Here is a 20,372-nt window from a genome sequence, read left to right on the forward strand (position 1 = left end):
GCAGCCCTGGCCATCATGATCCTTAATCTTTAATGGATTGTCCCGGAACTGTGATGGATTTTTCCATGAAAAAGTGACTGCATGGTTTATGGGACAACAGGAGATGCTGGTGGGCAAAAAGGCTCTGAGAAGCTTTAACAAAGCCAGCTTCCACATCTGGGTGTAACTCCTTTGAACTTGGACAAGTAGATAATGGCCATGCTGGGCAATCCACTGGGCAGCCAAGGAGGAAAAGGAGCTTGTGGTCTTCCTCCAGTTCCCAGGCACGTGTACAAATGTCATAGTCAAGCTCCTTCTTCACTCTCCCAGCAGAAGGCCAATGATTCACTCTGGGATGTTGGCAGGGCACAAAATAAGAGAATTCTACTTCTTCATCCCATAATCATTCTGTGTTGTTCCGGGAATAACTGGAGGATTCACAGCTCTCCAGCTGGGCTATCAGAAAACCTGTTCTGGTTTGTTTCAGTCCTGAATCAGAACAACAGCACAGGGTATTTATCAAAACCCAGAGGATGTGTTCTGTTTAGCTTAGGCCTGGTTCTGACAAAGTTCCTCTAGTTGCAGTGGCAGAGATAAGGAAAAGTCTGTGTTTCTTTCTCAGCTGATACTATTGTCTAAGGAAAGAAATCTGGAGGGGTGGGTCACCATGTGGGGCTCTCTCAAGGTATGTGCCTCCCCGCCTTCATGCTGTGCTGGCATTTGAGATTCAAGGTGAATGGGAGGTGTTGCCATCCCTAATGTGCTCACTGACTGTACAGATGTCACATGCTGGTTCCAGGATCTGGTTCCTTCCTTTCTTCAGCAATGCAAAGTGCAGACATTTGCGTGATGTTCCTCTTGTCTAACTAGACACCTTCTCTTACCCCCCTCTAGGCTCCAAGTTTTGATCATCGTGCTCAAAATGTAATGATTTATCAATGGTAATAAGTTGGTGTGATGTGGTGGTGAGACAGGGTTTGGTGTGTCTGTGGTGCGTGCACGTGCTGGTAGAGAAGCTAAGGAGAAGAGAGCAGGAGCAGATAGTCATCAGAGTTTGGGGCTTGGTTTTGCTTTGGGTTTTTAAGTGTATTGATGGTATTGTCATGCTTAATTAAAGCTGACTTTAACCATTGCCTGCCTACAGCGGCTTTGCTACCTCGGAAGCTGGACTGATGTCTCTGAGCCTCAGAACTGTGACTTGGAGAGCAATGTGGATATTCCAGCTCAACTGGCCATGTGCGCCCTTGGTCTGTGGACAGTGAGCTGCATTCCCCATCCCTCAGCCTCCGAGTGCTCATGGCAATGCCAAGTCCTCTTCTCCTGCACAGAACTCACAGCTAATGGAAAAACCAACAAACAAACAGAATAGTTTGCTCCTGACAAAGCAAACTGAAGCAGGAAACGCAAACACACCTTCCCACTTTGCCAGCCCTCTTATTTGCATGTCGTTGCTCATGTGGCTTAGAAGCTACCAGAAATAGTTCATCCTTCCTGGTTTTGAGGGGGTTTTTTGGTTGCTTTTGCTATTGTTCAGCGGTACAAGAGGCACTTTACAGACCCTCAGGAGTGATTCTGTCCCAGCCCTCCCTCCAAGCACTTGTGTGTTTCAGAATGAAAGCAACACAGACACCTGCACTCAGCAAGAGGGGTTCAGCACAGCAAAGCTGGGCACGGGTAAGTTGCTTCTAAAGCAAGAAAGTGATAAATGAGATGTTCCCTATGCAGCTCCTAATAACCTGTAATGGGAAAACACCAAAACTGCATTTTAAAGCAAATAGCTTCTCTTTATTGCTTGTTTTCAACTAATATGTATGACCTACGAAAGTGACAACAAAACTTGGGTAACTTACAGGTTAGGTTATTCTGCAGAACTTGGAGAACAACAAACTGCTGAATGCATTTGAAAGCAAAAGAGTTAAACGTTGCAGAACCAACTTAAAGCCACAAAACCAGTCCTGATGCCAGCAGATGTGCAGGGCACAGCAAGCCTTAACCCTGGTCTCATTTTCGAATGACTTTCAGAACGTACCCCTGTTCCCTCTGAAAGCCACGGGTATTTCCGTGCCTCCCTAGGAGGTTCCCAATTGGTTTTTAAGGTTCCAAATGTGGGTAGCAGAGAATACCTTCTTACATGCTGCAACAGCAAGCTAATTGTTTGTTATGACAGGAGCATTTCTGTTGAGTATGGTAAACATCCTTTAATAGGCATTTCAAATCTCTGGTGTAAGATGAATTTGTCCAAGTAAAGCTGTGACAGCATCTAGGGTAGTTGAGATGTGATCACACATGCTACCGTGTGGCTGCTGCCCAGACTTTAGCTGCTCTCACCACCCTCCTGCTAGGTTGCTCCTCCAATCTCACAGCTCGGCTGCTCCAAGGAGCATCCCTTATCCTGCTCGAGTCCAGGTGAGCAGTGTTAGCTCAAGCAAATCATCACCAGGTCAGGCCATTATGGCTGAAATGCTGAAGGGAGCAACCAAGCAGGTTCTGCTGGACTCGGGAGCAGGATTAACCTTGTCTGGGCAGTGCTGTGGTGAGCTGGGAGGTGTAAAGCCACGGGCATGCTGCTATGGCAAGGTACAGCTCTGCCCACAGCTGACTCAGAACACATCAATCCAGAGTGATCCCCAGCACACACGTCTGGTACTCAGGTGGAAGCTGGTTTAAGAAATGGCAATCTGGGAATGCTGATGTTCTCTGATTACTGAAACTAAACCAATCTACTCCCCGCTGCCTAATGGAGGCAAATTGTTCTACACAGAACCTATGTAGTTTGCAGACTCCATGTACCTGACAGTGCCCTTGTTTGTGCAGATCCTTTCACCCTGGAGCGGATGAAATCCCTAAATGGCAGTTGCAGGATTTAGATATCAGAAGTCTCCTAGGCTAAAATTTTAGATGAGAAGTGGTTTTTTCTTACTACTTAAAAAATGTACTTGTCTTTGGACTGATTTGTTCGTGATAGCGCTGCACCAGCTGAGGTTCTAAAGGTTTTTTCTTTAAAGGCTTGTGGCCAGAGGATTCGAAAATGAACGTTTTTAGAGTGCTAGACTGTAAGTTTGAATAAACAGGTGGACGTGCAACCAGTACATAAATCGAAACAGTTGGGGGCTTAATCATGACATTAATAAAAATATGAAGCCCACAAGAAGGTGACTAATACTAATTGTATACTTAATTTTCTGCAGTGTATTAGTGGGCAAATAACTGGTAGAGGAAAAATGAGGATTCATACAGAAATGTGCACAGTATAAATTACTTGGTCTTGTAAAAAGCTTAGATGCCTGGAAAGGAAGTGAAGTGTGCATCATAGATTTGTGGAAATAACAAATAGCTCCTTTAAAAAGGCAATAATCTGTATAATAAAGCATTAATAGATATCTTAAGTCACAGTCATTGCCTGCATAATGAAAACTCTAAGATGATAATGATTTTTCTGCCCTCATGCTGTCTATTTTGCTGTTAGCACATGTTTAACTTCCTTATTACTGCTCAAGTTCTGTTTCCTGTTCTAATCAATTTCTCTTTCTCGTCCAGATTAATCATTCTTCCCTTGGAAAAAGCAAACTGTTTTAAACCTCTTGTTTGTTTTATCAGTCACTGCGTCAGATCTCTGCTGTGTTGTGGTGATGCTTGGCCGTGTGTCAGTCATTTGGCAGTGGGGAATTCAGTCATCGTGTTTCCATGGGGCATTCTGAGATGCAGGCACAAAGAGCACTATTATATTCCCCTGGTGTTTTTGTCCTCTGTGCCCTGCCCCTCCCGCCCCGGGTGCTGTCAGCCCTGTGGTGGTGGTGCAGGGATCGCTGCCCCAGTGGGGTCACACTGTCGCTTCCGTCCAGGAATGGAAACCTCATGAGCTGCTGCACACACGTTCTTCACCAGCGTGGGAAATAAGGGGAATGCTGATGTTGCTTCCCAAGAATGAGGCGGGAGGCTGAAGCCCCTGAAGCTCCTGGGGTGCCAGGAGGGTCATCCCCTTCCTTCACTGAGCACCACATGGCAAAGGCACTGCATCTCAGAATCACAGCATCATTAGGGGAGGGGACCTCTGGAGACTATCCAGTCCTGCCGCGGCAGGACCACCCAGAGCAGGGCACACAGGAACGTGTCCAGGCGGGTTTGGGATGTCTCCAGAGAGGAAGACTCCACATCGCCCCTGGGCAGCCTGTGCCAGGGCTCTGCCATCCTCAGCGTAAAGAAGTTCTTCCTCATGTTGAGGTGAAACTTGTTGTGTGTTAGTTTATGGCCATCTCTCCTCATCCTGTCGCTGGGCACCACTGGAAGGAGCCTGGCACCATCCTCCTGGCACCACCTTTGAGCTATTGATGTGCATTGATGGGATCCCCCCCTGTCTGGTCCTCTCCGCACTAACCAGCTCCCGCAATCTCTGCTCATCACAGGGATGCTCCTGACCCTCAGCACCCCCGTGGCCTCCGCTGGGCCCCTCCGGCAGCTCCTTGTCTCTTGCTGAGGAGCCCAGCGCTGGGCACAGGGGGGACACTGGGGGGTGACAGGTCCCGGGGGGGGGGGCGGTCCCGGTGGGGTGCGGTGGCCCGGTGGCGGCTGTCCGCTAGGGGGCACTCGCCGCCGGGACGGAGAGGGCGTGGCCTTTTGTCATAATGCGCTGGGTCACGTGGGGCACGCACGCCCGCGCGGGGGGGGGAGGGGGCAGGGGCCGTGGGTGGGCGCGGCGTGCTCGTGCCGTTGCGCCTGCGCCGTGACGCGCTCGCGGCGGCCCGTGCGGTTGGGGCCGGGAAACCCCTCGGCGGGACGCGGCGGCGCCCGAGTCGCCATCGCGAGCGCAGGGCCCGGCAGCGCCGCGGGGCCCAGCCCAGCCCGAGCCGCGGCCGCGCGGGGTCCGTGCCCGTCCTCCGCTCCGCTCCGCGCTGCCAGGAGGAGCCCCGCGGGCGCCGCCGCCGCGGCCCAGCTCGATCGCTGCGGGGCCGAGTCGTTGCGGGGGCGGGGGCCGGGGCCTCGCAGCGCCGCCGCGATGGAGCCCTGAGGCCTCCGCCGGCTGAGTGTGCCTGAGGCCGCGGGGCCTGGCCATGGCGCAGCGCCGCGGCCTGTGAGCTCCGCCCGCCCCGGCCCCCGCGGTGGGCCCTCGCTCGCGGGCCGCAGCCCGGCGTGGAGGCCGCGCCGCCAACGGCCGCCGTCGGCGCCATCGAGGAGCGGGCACGGCCCGACCCCGACCATGTCGTGCGTGCACTACAAATTCTCGTCCAAGCTCAACTATGACACGGTCACCTTCGACGGCCTCCACATCTCCCTGTGCGACCTCAAGCGCCAGATCATGGGCCGCGAGAAGCTGAAGGCGGCCGACTGCGACCTGCAGATCACCAACGCCCAGACCAAAGAAGGTGCGTGGGGCGGCGGCGCGGCCTGCGGGAGCCGCGCTTTGTGCCTCGGCCCCGAGCAGCGGGAGCCGGCCCGGCGGGACCGCGAGGGGGGATGCAGCGGGGCGGGAGCGGTAACGCGGTTCGCCACGGTCTGTGGCTGTGCCTGGTGTTGAGGCCTCGCTGGGCTGTTCCTTTGTAGTCGTTGTGACAAGCAGCTTCGGCTCCACGCTTCAGACGCGGGGCTAGGCGTGGAGGAGTACGTGGTTGATGTGCGACATACAGCGCTTACGAGAGTTTGGGTTTCCTGGAATTCTTCTGGGTGAAATAATGCGGAAATGGAGGAGGATAATAACAAGCCGGCCAGGTTCCTTTTTAATCGGGCGGAGAAAGCTGAAAGTCGTGTAAGGGATAGCTAATTTGAAGAGAAAAGTGGTTTTGTTGACTGAATTTTGTCTTCAACTTCCTTTACGCCACTTCATGGGAAAACAGGTTTTGTGCCCGTTGCAGAAAGTGCTCGCTAGCAGCGTTTTGGAGCAAGAGTTTCTCTGTGAGCTAGAATCTCTGCAGGCCCTTTAAAGCCATCTTGCACCTGAGCGTCTCAGTTATACTTTGGAATTTCTTGTTAATGTAACTTTTCTACGCCAAAGAATTTGTCGTTCAGATGCTGTTGAGCATCATTTCATTATTCATTTCTAACCTTTTTTCGTCTATTATTTCCCCTGGTTCTATGTGTTAGCCATGTCAGGGCAGCTCTGTGGCAGAACATTTACAGTGAATATACGTCAGAAATGTTCTCAGAAGTCATAACTTCTTTTAAATCTAACAAATGGTGCTTGATTCTCAGCCATGATAGGGGTTTCCTCTTACATAGTGTGATATTTCAGTTTGGTTATTTGCCATCTTGATAAGTTTAAAAGTGATTAAAGACTTGGGAATGTGACTTCTCAGAAATAAAAAGACTTGTAAAGTGGTTTCGTTTGTTAATCTTTTTCCTGCACTTCTGTGACACTCTTACAACAGTTTTTTCTTTAAAACAAGTGCTAGTGGTTTTTTTTCCTCTTCCTGTTTGAAGTATTGAAACTTAAACAGAATAGTGTGTTTGCTGCAGTAACTGTAACCTCAGCCCCAGTCTTTAAAGTGGTTTAGCCTAAAGCTGGTGCTTTATCTACAGATGTTAAGACTATCTTGAGGAGAGTGTCTGTGAAGAGACTCAACAGCACAACGCTGGGGCCTCAGGGGTGCCGTTGGCTTGTGTGATGTGCATAGAGAGATGCATTTCAAAAGTCTTGAATCGCTCTAGTAGCATTGGATAAAATTGTCAAGAGCTGTTGAAAGCTGTTTCATGTGCTCGAAGGGCTTTGCTGCAGAGGGGACTCCGGGTTTTCCCTTCACTTGCTGCTGTACTTGCAGCTTCCCAGCGCTGGCAGCCTCAATGGCCACTGCCTGACGTCACTCCTGTAACAGGCTGGGCTGTGTGAAACAGCCTTGAGAGCAGAGTGTTGGGTGGTGGTAAACTGTGATGGAGCCCAGTTACCATCACCACATCTAAAACATGTTTTGAAATAGGCCGAACAGTGTTACAGCAGGTGAGGAGCAGGAAGCGAAGGTTTTAGAAGGTGAAATTATGCTCCTAAATACGTTACCCCATAAAATGTCCCTCCAGTATCCACAGTGCAGTTCTGCAAAGGGTGTTGCTTTGGTTCTCTACATAATCAGAATCCAGTGAAGAACAAGCACCAGCTTCACTGGGTTCTGTTAGAGGTGGTGTTACCTGATGGTGAAGCTGAAGAAGGAATATCTTTCATACTTCAGAGAGCATTGCTCTTGTGTAACAGGGGCAGGATCCTCCTCTAGGTCACTTGTGTTGCACTTTGACTTTTGTAAAATCAGTCTAAAACTCCAAATTACAGATTAGTGACACAGGTGCTTATTGAAGCTCTTGTAAGGGGGTTTCTCTGTGTAGACACAAAAATCCCCCAGTAGTTTTCAGAGCAAAGCTGCAGAATACATTTCAGTGCAAATATATATATGCCAAATTTTTGGTTTACATGCGTAACCATGAATTTCAGCTTTTATCAATCAGATTTGATGCCTAAACTCTCCTTTAGAAGATAAAGGAAAAAAAGCTAGATATTCTGCCGGAATATCTGCCCGGATATTCTGCCTCAGTGGGATGTTTGGAGTTCTTACTTGTGGACATACCACAGCTTTGTGCAGGAGTCTGGGCTAAGTGTTGGAGTGATCTTGGAAAGAGCAAAGCGAACCTTGAGTGAAGATGACTTGACTTGCTCTGGTTTTTCCAAGTGCTCTAAGCTTTTACTGATCAGTAACTGTTGCTTTTCATAATGGAAACATAGTAATAAAAGCTAAAAGTAAACAGGATTTTACATTCTTTTTGGCTCTTTTTAAGATGCTGGGAAAGCAGAATAGGTGGTTCAGACCTGTTTAAAAAAAGGGGATGGGTGTCCTCTGTTGGGCTTGCTGTGTAAGCATGTTCTGTAAAAGCAGAATTCCCTTCAAAAAGATATTCGCTTTGAGTGTATTGAGTGATGGGTTTAAACTCCCCTTCTCTTAATTTGGTAATTTCTTCACCTGTCTTTTATAGTAGAGGCTCTCCCAGTAGTGTGGAAGAACTGCAAACTCTGTAACGTTCTGACTCAAAACACTTGGGAAATGTGCTATTCTGCTCATCAGGCAAAATGAAATAGAAAACCAAGCCTGGGACACTGAACTGGTCCTGGAGGAATCATCTGAAGGACAAAGGGTGCTCTTCTAAGACTGTCTTTTGAGCTTAGAACTTGCCTGAGTTCGGTATTGGAGGGTGCACTTTTAGTAATGCCACCATGTGATGTCTTCAAGACAAGCTCATGCTAACTGTGAATGAAGTCATTTGGCCTCACAGCTGACGTCTGTCTGTCGGCTGGGATGTCTTGAACACTCTGCCAATGTGGCGTTCTAGAGAAGACTTTCAAGCAAGTTTTAACGCCAGCCCTTTGCTGGGCCATTCCGTGGTGCAGTGCTAGTCTGGGGCATTGCTTTGGCCCCAGCTGGGAGTGCAGTGAATTCCCGGGCTGCCCTGCAGCATTAGTCTGTGGAGCTTTCAGGAAGGATGTGGAGTTCCTGTTTGCCTGGTGGGGTTGGGGGCAAGTCACATACCTATTTAAACCCCATCATGTTCCAGTGGAGCTCACCTGGTGCTTTGGCTCTGGCACCAGCAGTTTGGGGACCTCGGGGGTGTGCTGTCAGCTCAGATCATCTCCCTTGGCCAAGTCCTTAGGGCAGGCTGTGCTTGGTCCGTGACCACCTTGTTTCCAGTGTGTCTTTTGCTCTCCCAGTCACCCACTGAAGCAGCAAGCAGTGCCAACCAACAAGACGTGAAGGCATCAGGCAGTCTGTGTAATCAGATTGATGATTGAAAGTATGTTAGATTGGTTGACTCGTCCTTTCAAAGCAACATAGGTGCTCTTTTGGTGCACAGCACTGTATAATTGTAGTGCAAATGCAAGTTCCATGAACTGCTTGGCCTACTGAACTAGCTCATTCAAGGAATGATGATATCCCAGTTGTAGGTGAGATCATTGATACGTATTGTGGTGGAAGCTGAAATGCCAGAAATAGTAGTCCGGGCAGGATTACTGAGGATGTTTCCAGGCAGTGCCTTCAGTGCCAGCCACGGAGATGATTTCCTTGTCGCAGTGTGCCAGTGGTGCTGATCAGAACAGAGGTAAAAAAGCACATCATGAGAAAGCAGATTTTTAAGCATTAGGGAGAAAATGTGTGCTTGGGAGTTACCCTCTTTCCCGGCAGAGACAGCCTGGCACGTGAGTAGTCATTTTTGTCTCTTACTCTGCAAATCCTTCCCCCAGCAGTGTAGTAGCTGGTTGCAAAGCACCTAAGCCTGGTAAAGGCTTTTCTTTGTCGTTTCACATCCAGGCTTGCCTTCTGATGGCGTCTGTGCTGGTGAGCTTCTGGTGTGCTGTATCTGGGTGAAAACACGTCTATAGACAGTGCTCAGAGAGATGCTTTTGCAGTGCTGTCAGGCTCAAAATGGTGGATTAAAGCAGGCCATGAAATAAAGTAGGAACTTTTTGAGTGACACACAGTACTAAAACTAGCAGATTTTCAGAATTGCAGCTGAATTTAAAAGTGATATTTTTAAGTCGTGCATTAAATGTGAAGCAGTATTAACTTCAGAGCATAACCTGAGCTGTGTGCTGCAGGAAGAAGGTTGTGGACACTAATGCAATTGTTGGATTAAGATTTCTAAGTCAGTGTAAGGCAGCAGTCAAAATAGCTCTCAAGTTGTCTGCCTGCCTTCCTTCCTTGAAATGCTTCTTTCCCTTGACTCTTTCAAAGATACTACTTTCTTGTAGAACAGATAGAAGCCTTTAGACCATCCAGATCTTCCTTTGCTTTTGCAAGCTTCCTGAGTTAATTGAATCCTTATGTTTAATCACAGATCAGATTGACAAAAGCCCGGTGTCACTTGCTGGCCATCATTGGCAGTAAAATGAGTTTTGTGCTGTCAGGAGAATAGGCATCAACAACGTTGTTGCCTCCAGCTACTTTGAACCAATTCTGTTGAAGCTTGGACAAATGGGAGGAGTAGCCTTGTTGAGCACGATGCCACTGCTGGCTTTGCAGCTGTGGAGTCATGTGGTGAGGCAGTGACGCTGCTTTGCAGGTCCTGGAAGTTGCCAAGTCTCTGCTGGGGGATGCTGCTGCCTGCAGGGAACAGCTTCCTGCTGGGAGCTGCCAGTTCAGTCCGAGAGCTGTTAGACTGAGCTGGCATCTGTTAAGTTCAAACCAAGCAAACACAACTTCCCAGGGGCTTCAGGAGTAGCACTACAGCTTTAGTTCTTTCCTGTTTGAAAAATAACCAGTTAGCTCTTTAGCCTACATTTAATAACATTTCCTCACCAAAATCAATTCGTTTAATTGAGTCAAAGGAAAAATAAATGTATTAAAGCCAGCTGGTATCAGGTCCCTTCACAGAACTAACTCCATTTCAATGTACACTGAGCAGCTGAGAGGTGTGGTTGTTGATGGGTTAAGCTCCACGAAAGGAAGATGAGGGCTCCCTTCTGTGTTCTGCAGTCGCAGGACGGGTGAATTGCTCTTGGTTAACAGCAGTGAAAGCAATGGCACAGAGTTCTCGGGCTTTAGCCATGTGCAGGGCCAGCGAGTCACACTTCAGAACCCTCTGTGCAGGTGAGACTTTGCTGTGGCCTCTGGGTTTTCCCCAGAGATCTGTTGGTTTTGCAGCCTGACAGCAGCCACAGCAACTTGAGCTAGATGAGGAGAGACACACGCTATCAGACTCTCCTTCAGTGACCTCTGAGGAGATTTTGCTGTTGGCATTCAAACTATGAAAAAATAATAAATAAAAAGAGAAAGATTTTGTTGTTTGTGTTTGATTATCCAACCTGAAGCTTTCTCGGGATGTACTTTCAGTGCGATGAGACAGTAAAAGCACGATGCTACATCTAAAACTTTGCTTTTAGATCAGTAAAGGGATTCTCTGAAGTGCTAAATGATAACAATATATATTCTTACGAATTGACTAATGTTTGTTCTGGTTTTATGTTGGTTTCAGAATACACAGATGATAATGCCCTGATTCCGAAGAACTCATCTGTAATTGTGAGAAGAATCCCTATCGGCGGAGTGAAAGCTACCAGCAAAACATACGTTATGTGAGTGTCCCTAAAGCATGTACTGAGAGGGGTTTCAATGGGTAAACTTATAATTTATCTTAGTTTATAGAGGCATTCAGATTGTATCTTTCTTGTTAAAGCTGCTGTAAATTTTTGTTGTAATGGTGTAGATTTTAATGTATGTCCCAAAGTAGACATAACATTTTTAGCCCTGCTGGTATACGGGGTTCAAACCCCAGCACTGGCAGCTTGTAAGTTGGTTCTATGGGGTTTGTTCCTGGGATTGATTTTGCTGAGAGCCAAGTTGTAGATCCTGTTTCCTGTACATGGGGAGATTCCTTATTCTATGTGTTTGCATTTATAGTAAAGGCAGATAATGCATCGTAGTGTGAACTTGCGGTTTGTTCCCATCTAGAAGAGTCTGATTCTCAGTGTTTGACTAAATGTTGCATTTGGGGGAGGAGGCTGGGGTATGGCAATATTCTCGCACCCCAGGTGTGGGTTTTTTACATACTAGCTATAGAGGAAAGACCAAGGCTTGCCGCCTGGCAAACCATGCTCACAAGAAGTTCCATTCCTTAGTGATTCCTATTACTTTCTTAAAGGCAATGTCCATTTCAGGCAAGAGAACAACAACAATATCCTGAAGTGCATTGCCTTTTGTGCGAGTACAATGAAGGAATAGTTAGTCCTTTCCAAACCTGAGACTCAGGTAGCAGTTTAGCAGGTTGCCATATGTAACTAGTTATCCTCCTAAGTCTGTTTGTACCCTAAGCTGGTATCTGTGCTCCAGGTTTTAATTCTGAGTTCCTAAGATTTACAGAGGACAGAGCATCAGATGTATTGCTGAATGTTGCAGCTATTCACATTACTGCTGTCACTTATGTATTCATACAGACCAGTTCTATATCAGCTACATCAGCACTGTTTGAGTGGTCATGTTTTCCAGCCCTCTCAAAGATAAACCTCTCCCCCACAATCAGTAGTAGATGATATTAGCTTGTGGTTTTGCCATGCCTTTCACATGTTGGTTCTCCATAAATAGACTGATGAGTTACAGTCTGTCTCAAACAAACAGTACAGCAGCATCCTGGTACCCATGGAGCATTTGCAAGCAAAAAGCCCTGAATTAATGTGGCTCTGGATGTAAACTTTGGGCATATTACAGCAGTAGTTGTTGCTCTCAGGCACTATCTCGTAATTCTGGAGGCCACAGCATTGTGCTTATAAACATGGCCTTGTTTGGGAGGTTAATTTAAAATACATGTGCTTAGTGCTGTCTTGTCAATGCATTTTCCCTTTTGCGTTGGATGGCACCCTCCCTCCTCTGGTATTGTAATACTGCCCTAAAGCCAGGGGTAGGTGCTGCAGGCAGCAAAGATCACATATATACCTGTGTATGGGGTAAGGGAAGAATGGCCCTGCTCTTGAAAATTAACCAGGCAGGTCAGCTTCCTATTCCTGCAGCTGGGAACATTGCAGAGCCAACTGGTAGAGTGGTAAATGCTTGGGAATGGTGAAGGTCTGCTGTAATGGTGGAGAGGCCTTCAAAAATGCTTTACTCACCTTGTACTAATCAAGGTAAACAGATGAAGCAACCACTGTGTGGTAATCCAAAAGTATTTCCTTGTACTTCTTCATCTTCAGGGGGTATGTGGCTGTAATTGGGAGCCTGGGGGTGTTCTAGCAGTGGCAGGAAGCACAAGCCTTTCTCTTTGTACATCAATTCCATAGCAGCAGCTTTTAAATTGCCTCTGCTCCTGGGACGCTTTGGATGATGCGTGCATTGTTTGTTAACCATCTCCGTGGTTGCATGTCTGGTTCATGATGAGTAGCATGCAGGTACAGATTGATGAGTATGTGGAATCTCAGCAGGTTTTCGAATGTAATAAATATTTCCTAAAATATTGTAGCATTTTCAAGATGATCTTAAAGCAAATTCTGGCAATTAAGACCTTTTTTTCTGTCACAGGACTCCTAAATCGCACAAAACCCTAGAAACTGCTTTCAGGTGACATTTCTACTACTATTTTTAGTCAATATAGCATATGTAACACGTTTAGTATTTTGGTGCTTTCACGGCTAAATACAGTAGATATCTGAACACAGTGCTTGGGCTTCCACAAAGAAACACTGTTGTAAAGACTAAGCTGCCAACAGTTTTGTTCTTTCTTTGTCAGATGACTTAGGTTTTTCACTGAAGTGAGCTTGCACTTCATGGTGTTGAGACTCTCGCTGTTCTGTCTTAGAAACTGAAGTGCTGTCTCTGGCACCTGGTTGTAACACTAAGGATGTACAGATTGGCTAAAGTGACCTTCATAGCTTGACAGTTGATTATTTAAGAACACAAAACTGTGATACAGGCTTCCTATTTTTGGTACTTCCGTAGCAGACAAAATGAGGACTTCCTCTTGCACTGTTGTGTTCTATATCTGTAAGTCTCAGAGAAATTGCTGACAAAGTACAAATGTGATATTTGGTGGGTTTTTAGTTGCTCTGAATGTACCAAGAGAGAACAGTTTATGTATATGAATAAATCCCCTAGCCTACAGGGACATGCTGGTTTGATGTTCAGGTTTTATCATCTGTTTTCACTGTTTTATGTTGGGTACCAGTGCTTTATTTTAAATTCTGATCACCTTTATTTCTTCTTCTAGAAGTCGAACTGAGCCAGTGAGTGGAACATCAAAAGCAGTATGTAAAAACCCAATCTCACACTTTTTTCTACACACTGCACTTAATTTTAAACGATGTAGCCTTTTATTAATTTTCCAAACATTAACTTAATCTATTTTCCAGTAAAATATAGTGTCTGTTGTAAATACAATGTATTTGATTCAGCATAGTAAAAACTGAGTGATGCCATTATTTGCACAGTTCTAATGTGAATACTGGTATTTGTGCTAGTACTGGATTGTATTTCCTATTGCATATGATAGACTATTCCTGTATGACTCTGTGTTGTACAGATTCGGTGCGCTCGGGTTCAGATCCTGGTGGTTGGAGGTTTGCACAACTGAACATGGTGCCATGTTCTACATCTGTCTGTCTATAGCTAGTAATATGTATGTTTGTATAGGTTGTTGTGTGCTTTTTGTTTCTTGCAATAAAAGTTGTTTGGAGTGTACTTTTTGCCATTTTCACATTGTATCACTTAGCTTTTTGTTTTAAATACCTTTTTTTCTTTTTTTGCCTAATGGTTTTTGAAGATGTGATCAAAAACCACTGAGAAACCACTGTTGTTAACCTTGGTACTGTTCCTTCTGACTTGGGGGTTCAAACAAATCCCAACCCCAACATATCCCACACGTTCTGAGGACAGTTCTGTGCAGCTGAATGATTCCTTTTCGTGTCCTTAAATACTTGGGCATTTGTTCCTGAAACTGTGTAATTGAGGTGATACTGTTCGGGCCCCTCTGAGTACCTGAATGTCTTTAATAGATTGCCATGAATTTAAATATCATTGCTACACAAAGTGGTATTCTAAAGTTCTGCGTTTGCTCTTTCCCCTTTCCCTGATGAAGCTGTTTCATAGTTCGTCTGCAAATGAAAATATCTAATACAAATTCTGGCACAAGGTCAGAGCCTGGTGCATTGCTGGGTCAACCCCTGTTGTTTTTCTGCACTGCCTGCAGTACATTTTTGGGTCTGGGTGACTTCAGGGTTGGGTGCTGCTTTCATCTCCCAAAGGTTAAGCCTTTCTTTAGTATACCACCGCTTTGAGTTTGCATTTGGAAAAGGGGCAGCATTTTCAGGTTTGAAAACACTGTTGTCTGCTGCTAAATTATAAGTAACACACAGAAATACTGGACTGGTAATGGTCTAGATCTTGATTTGCCTCTTGGGTCAAATATGATGTGTAACTGCTCATTTCAAAATAGTCCTTACAGTATAAAAGTTACGACTTGGTGCTTTTTATTTTTCATCTTTATTTTAAGTATATCTGCTTTTCCTTCACTAGACTGGTGTGAGGCATTACACTAACCCTGGATCATTGGATCTGACCACTTGATAAGCTCTTAGGATAACTTGCTGTAGAAATTGATGAAGTCAGGGTCTGTGTTCTGCGAAGGACACAGCCTCTGATTCTCATGGAATGCTGTCCAACAACTGCAAATTGAAAACTTGTGTGTGTAGGTCTAAAACCACTAAGTCCAAATCTGCATCCGTAATTCCATTGCTGATTGATTTGAATTCCTTTTTGGACATGAATGCCTCTCATTGTGAGTTGGAGATAGTTTGCCCAGTGACCCTAGTAGTTAATGTAATGCATTTATGTAAACCACCTTTACAGGATTTGGTCTAATTCCGATGGGTTTTTATTTCTTGAAAACAGTTACTTTTCTTTTTGTTTACTAGCATGTGTATAAACACAAATCACATGTTCATAAATAAAGTTAACATTCTTTTAGCCTCGTGTGTTCCCTGGCATGTCTGTATTACGTTTCTAAGTAGCATCTTACCATAAGCTAACATAGATACCTCAAAAAAGATAAAATCCTGGAGCGGGAGGGAAGACTTAGTGTTAGAGCTAATTGAAGTGAATGAAAGAGCAAAACATTCCCTTCTGTTTGCTCTGGCTATACCTGGATTGGGTTGTGGGTAGCGTAGGGAGGGTGGAAGCCTCACATCGCTCTTGACAAGTCCTTTCTCTCACTGTAAAAGCACTGCAGCAGCCTCAGGTGCTTCTGGTGGTGGAGACACACTGAGCATCGTTAAAGCTAACTCAGGGCCTGGTCTGAAGCATGGGGGCTTGTTTGTTGGGGTTTGGGGTTTGTCTTTCATACATGTATTTCTGAATGTATTTCGAAGCAGAACCTGGATCTTAGTGTGGCAGGAGTAAATCCCTGGAAAACTTGCCAATTCTTGTTAAAGGGTAAAGCAGCAAAATGAAAATGAGTTAAGATTTTTTTTTTTTAAGGATGCACAAAGCCAAACTCTGTTTCTTCGTTGTCTTGCTCTTACATTAGCTGTCATTCTGCACCCAAAGTTGTGCTCTGTCCTGCTGTTAGTACAGCCAGAGCAAGAAGGTGGATCCTTTCTGGTTTAGTATTCCTGTGTCAGGAACTGCAGGGATCTCCTGTTAGTGCTTGTCCTTAGAGGCTGCAGAAATGCAGAGAGTCATGCCCTTTGGTTTAGTGCCATCAAGCACAAGTGTGACCCTTCCTGGCTGGCTGTTTAGTTCAGCCAGGCTATAGGATTTAGGAAACTGCTGTGATTTAAATGTAGCATTCCCACAGTGAGATCAGCCTTTTCCTCCCATTTTCTGTCCCCTTTCCCACTTGCTTTGTGTTAGTTTCTGCTTAGTCTTTTCTTTGAAATGGGAGTTAATACACTGACTGTTGAGTATGGTTTGGGGGCGGGGGGGGTTGTCCCATGTCCCCTCCCCAATTCTTCTGCAGTATTATGTCTGGGTTATATGCAAGTATCATGGAGATGTTGTTTGTGCTGGACTGAGTGGAGGGACTGGCAGGAAATAATTGAGTAGAAGTTTAAAGGTGGGGGGGCATAGACACAGGCATGTAGGGTCATTGGAGGGCAGCTGTTGGGCAAACACATACCAAATAGTCCGTTGATTATCTATTTGCTGATTTTGATATCTGCTGAGTAGAAAGGAGTGCTACTGCCTCCTTTAAGGAATTGGACTGTTGCCTGCAGGCCATCTGATAACTGCTTCCTAAAAAACCCCAGAGCTAGTTCATAGTTTACTGACTGTTCTGTTTTGGTTACTGGTCAATCCTAGACTGCTTAACGCCAGGCTCCAACAGGGAGCTTCCCTAATTCCTTGTTTCTTTCTGAAAAACCACGGAATGACAGTGGCTGAGCCTGCCATGAGAGAACACGGGCCTGTTTTTCCGCATGTAAGAAAGAGTGGCATATGGAGTGTGAAGCTACAGAATCCTTGATCAGACTTCCTTTAACAGAACTAGGTACAGAATGTTCTCAAAAGGAGAAAAGTTCAATCTTTGGTAAGATTTGCAGTGGAGAGAAGGTCTCTCTTTCCAGATCTGGGTGTTCCTCTCCAAATGCACATTTTAAGAGCTTGTAGTTAGTAATGCAGTAACGTTGCATGCGCTCTCCTAGACAGGTAGAGAAGGAATTGTTAACTGGTGTGAGGTTTTTTTTTCCCCAATCTGCTAAAACTGGTCCTTCAATTCTTTGTTACCTAGTGTAGGGAAGGACAGGAGCTGTTTCCAATTCAGTGGCCTTTTGAGGAGAGATGTTCAGTTTTCATTGTGACATTTTATTCTGTGGATTTGAACAACTTAAAGACACAATAAGCAGTGATTTGAGTGTCTTCCTGATGATGTTTTACTAGCATAAGCTTAGCTTGTGTAAGCTTTTGTGGCATAATATAATGCAATATAGTGGAACAGGAAGAAGAGTTTCCCTTTTTACTTGTGGAAAAACTGTGCTCCAGTGTTCAGTTCTCAGCAAACACTGTGGCCCATTCCCAACTAATGGCCTGGGACTTCATTCCTACAAGTGTAGCTGTAGGTAGCTGGGAGGGAGCAGTGTGTTTCCATTGGAGAGAAAAATACAGGGCTCTGCTCTGAATCCATGTTTTCAATATCAAGAGTGTGCTTTCCACTTTCTGCCTTTGTTCATTTAGAACTGGGTTTGGTCTGGTAGCAAGGAAGTACTAAATTCTCACTTCCCAGGCTAATTTGGGTAGTATGGCCTAATGGTGGTTTAATAAAATACAAGAAAGGAGTTTTCTCAGCTTTTATAGGTTATTCTGTCATGATAAACACCTTTATTTAAATATAGTTTAAGCAGCTGTTTTTTTCTAGACAAAGTGGTGGGTTACTGTTGAGGCTGATGCTTTGGATCGGTGGTTTTACTTGGGTTTGGTGGGGTCTGAGTTTGGCATTTTTAAACTTACCAACAGGAGAGGCAGAGTTCATGATTCAGGGCTGCTGTGCTGGTGCTTTATTCGGACAGCAGCTAGTCTGAGTTCATAAAAGCATAACCATGTGCATTTAGAAGTGATTAACTTACAAACTCCACTGAAGCTTCCTGCAGTGATGCTTTAAAGTCCTTTTTAACTGAGAACTGACAGTTTCCTCCCCCCTTTGATTCTTAAGCCACTGTGAGCATTTGGGAGGGTCCCTGTGTGAGATACTCTGGAGCAATAAGTCCATCCTAGGGGGGGCTGGCTATTTTAGTTCCTTCTCATTAACCACATAGGAACCCTTAAGCTGCCATAGGTTTGGACGTTGTTTTGAACAAATACAACTGACACTGGGTTGGAAATGCCTCTTCCAGGGACGCTCAGTGGGTATAGTGCAGCCTTTCAGACTACAGTAGAGGTTAACTGTTGCCATGTTTTGACTGTAGAACTTGAATATGTGTTTAATTTTTTGTGAACAGATTGATGACTCTTCTGCATCTATTTCTCTGGCCCAGCTTACTAAGGTATATATATATATATATATTCTTGTCAAATACTTTAAAAAAACCTGTTTGTTTCTTCTTTTTAAATCTCTGCTGTGCTCTATAGCCGGATAACTGTTGTAATCAGAACAAAGCTTTAACTTAATCCTTAATAATTTAAAGTATTCATTTTAACTTTAAAATGTGTGTATATTTTGATACTATCCTGTAAAGAGTAGTTCCCAGTTTGGGAAGATAGAAGGGGAGTGCCTTATCAGCCTCAGCATAATGTTGCAGTGTTACTCATCCTCAAGACACAGAGAAGAAGCCCTTCAGAAGCTCTTTACCGTTTTTCATACCTTTGGTTTATTTTGCGTTGGAAACTAACACAATTTTTGCAGAAGAATTTAATTGGCTGTAAGTTACGGACATTGCAGGGAGGCTGCAACAGCCACAATAACATGGACAATTGCATGGCTTATTTCTGAATTCCTAGTCATTCCAGTTACAGAGCCATTCTTGGAATGCTGCACAATTCCATAAGCTGTAGTAGACAGACAGTGGACAACCCGATCTAATTTGTTTGAACGCAGACTGTGTAAATTGTGTAAATGTACCTAATTGTTCATAGGAATATACCAATGTGTATGTGTGGCATAAACTAGCAGCTGTGACCTTCTGGAACTGTTGTAATGCCATGTTTTGCGATGGAACTGCTTGCTTTTTTTGCTCAACAATGTGTAACTCTGTCTGGGAAAGCACTAGTGACTGCACTCGGTGAAAAGGCGTAGTGCCGGCCACTTAATTCCTAGTCTTTGAAGTGACAAAGCTTAGAGAAGGCAGGGCCCGGTGCAGAGGAGCTAGTTCTTTCTTCCCAAAACAAAGGCTGGAGCTAATTTCCAAGAAGGAGGAATCTTTCCCCAACGGTAACTTCTCCCTTCTCCCACTGCAGAAATCAAATTGCGTGCATTGGGCAAAAAAAGCCCCAGCAAAATAGTTTTGGAGGTAGCCACCAAAAGCAATTGGTCTCCATTAGTGCTGTCCCTAAACGTGTCCTCGGCTCTGTAAACTCATGTGAAGTTTTACTCTAAAATGTGACAAGCTTTCCAAGTGTGTGCATAGATAAACTTTGGAGAAAAACTTAAGGATTGCAGGAAAATGCAGGAACATATCAGAAAGCAGCTCAAAACTGTTACTTCCTCTAACCTCTTGAGTCCAGGCTGGCTTAGTGTGGAGGTAATGTGTTAACAGTTTTCTGGTTTATTATTACTCTGTATTAAATGCCATCTTTGAATTTTGGTCTATTCCTAGTAATGTTTTGTGGGCTTTGGATGTGTTTTGTAAACCGTTTGGGTTCAAACAAATTAGTCAAATACCTGTAAAGTTTTCTGTACGTGTTAATGGCAATGATTTCATAGCTGTTCATCTGGATTGTGTTACTGTTGGGAAACTCCTGTGTATATGAAACAACCATTTAATAAAAAGTTGAAACTAGTTGGTTGCTTTTGTGAATGAATGCATATAAAACCAGAACCATGAGTGCTTGATCTGAATGGTAGGTGCTTGAAGGTCCAAATCATTTAGTCACTCCCTTAGACCCTGCTTGTATCTGGACTAGTGTGTAATAAAAATACTTTAACAAATATGACTTAAATCAGCTGGCTTCAGTAATTTGAAGATCTAGTTCTGCATAAGGTTTCTGTTACAGTTTGTAAATTAAAAGGACACAGTCAACTGGGAAGAACCTGCAGGTTGTTCTGACTGCAGTTAAATCATTTAATCTGGAGAAGTTAGTGGGGGAACATGCACTTTGGGCTGCCCGCAGCACATGATGGTCACGTTTCTACTGAAGAGAACCTTATGTCTTTCTGAGGGATCAGAAAGAGCTGGATTCCTTTCAATGCTTCCATGTCTGAATTTCAGCAAGCAAAAGCCACTGCCCCAGCTCCTAAGTTGCGTGTCCTTTTAATGCTGCAAAATGTAGATAATGCTACTTGCATACATCTTAATTGATTGTACA

General features: G+C 45.0%; 1 protein-coding gene across 12 annotated transcripts in view; it reads left to right on the forward strand.

Moving 5' to 3' along the window:
* Positions 1–4,716: 4,716 nt before the first annotated feature.
* RBBP6 (RB binding protein 6, ubiquitin ligase) overlaps positions 4,717–20,372 on the forward strand; it is a 29,116-nt gene continuing 13,460 nt past the window's right edge. For 2 of the 12 annotated variants that reach the window (XM_030483253.1, XM_030483259.1), the window contains exons 1-5: positions 4,717–5,339; positions 10,915–11,014; positions 12,948–12,986; positions 13,633–13,669; positions 18,350–18,394. In XM_030483253.1, the coding sequence (XP_030339113.1) occupies positions 5,174–5,339; positions 10,915–11,014; positions 12,948–12,986; positions 13,633–13,669; positions 18,350–18,394 (387 nt within the window). In that variant the 5' untranslated portion in view covers positions 4,717–5,173. Of the gene's footprint in view, positions 5,340–10,313; positions 10,530–10,914; positions 11,015–12,945; positions 12,987–13,632; positions 13,670–18,349; positions 18,395–20,372 lie in introns of those variants that run through there. The other 10 variants (XM_030483258.1, XM_030483260.1, XM_030483261.1 and 7 more) reach the window with 10 other exon arrangements.

Source organism: Strigops habroptila, chromosome 4, assembly GCF_004027225.2.
Source record: "Strigops habroptila isolate Jane chromosome 4, bStrHab1.2.pri, whole genome shotgun sequence".
In the NCBI taxonomy this organism is placed as follows: domain Eukaryota; kingdom Metazoa; phylum Chordata; class Aves; order Psittaciformes; family Psittacidae; genus Strigops; species Strigops habroptila.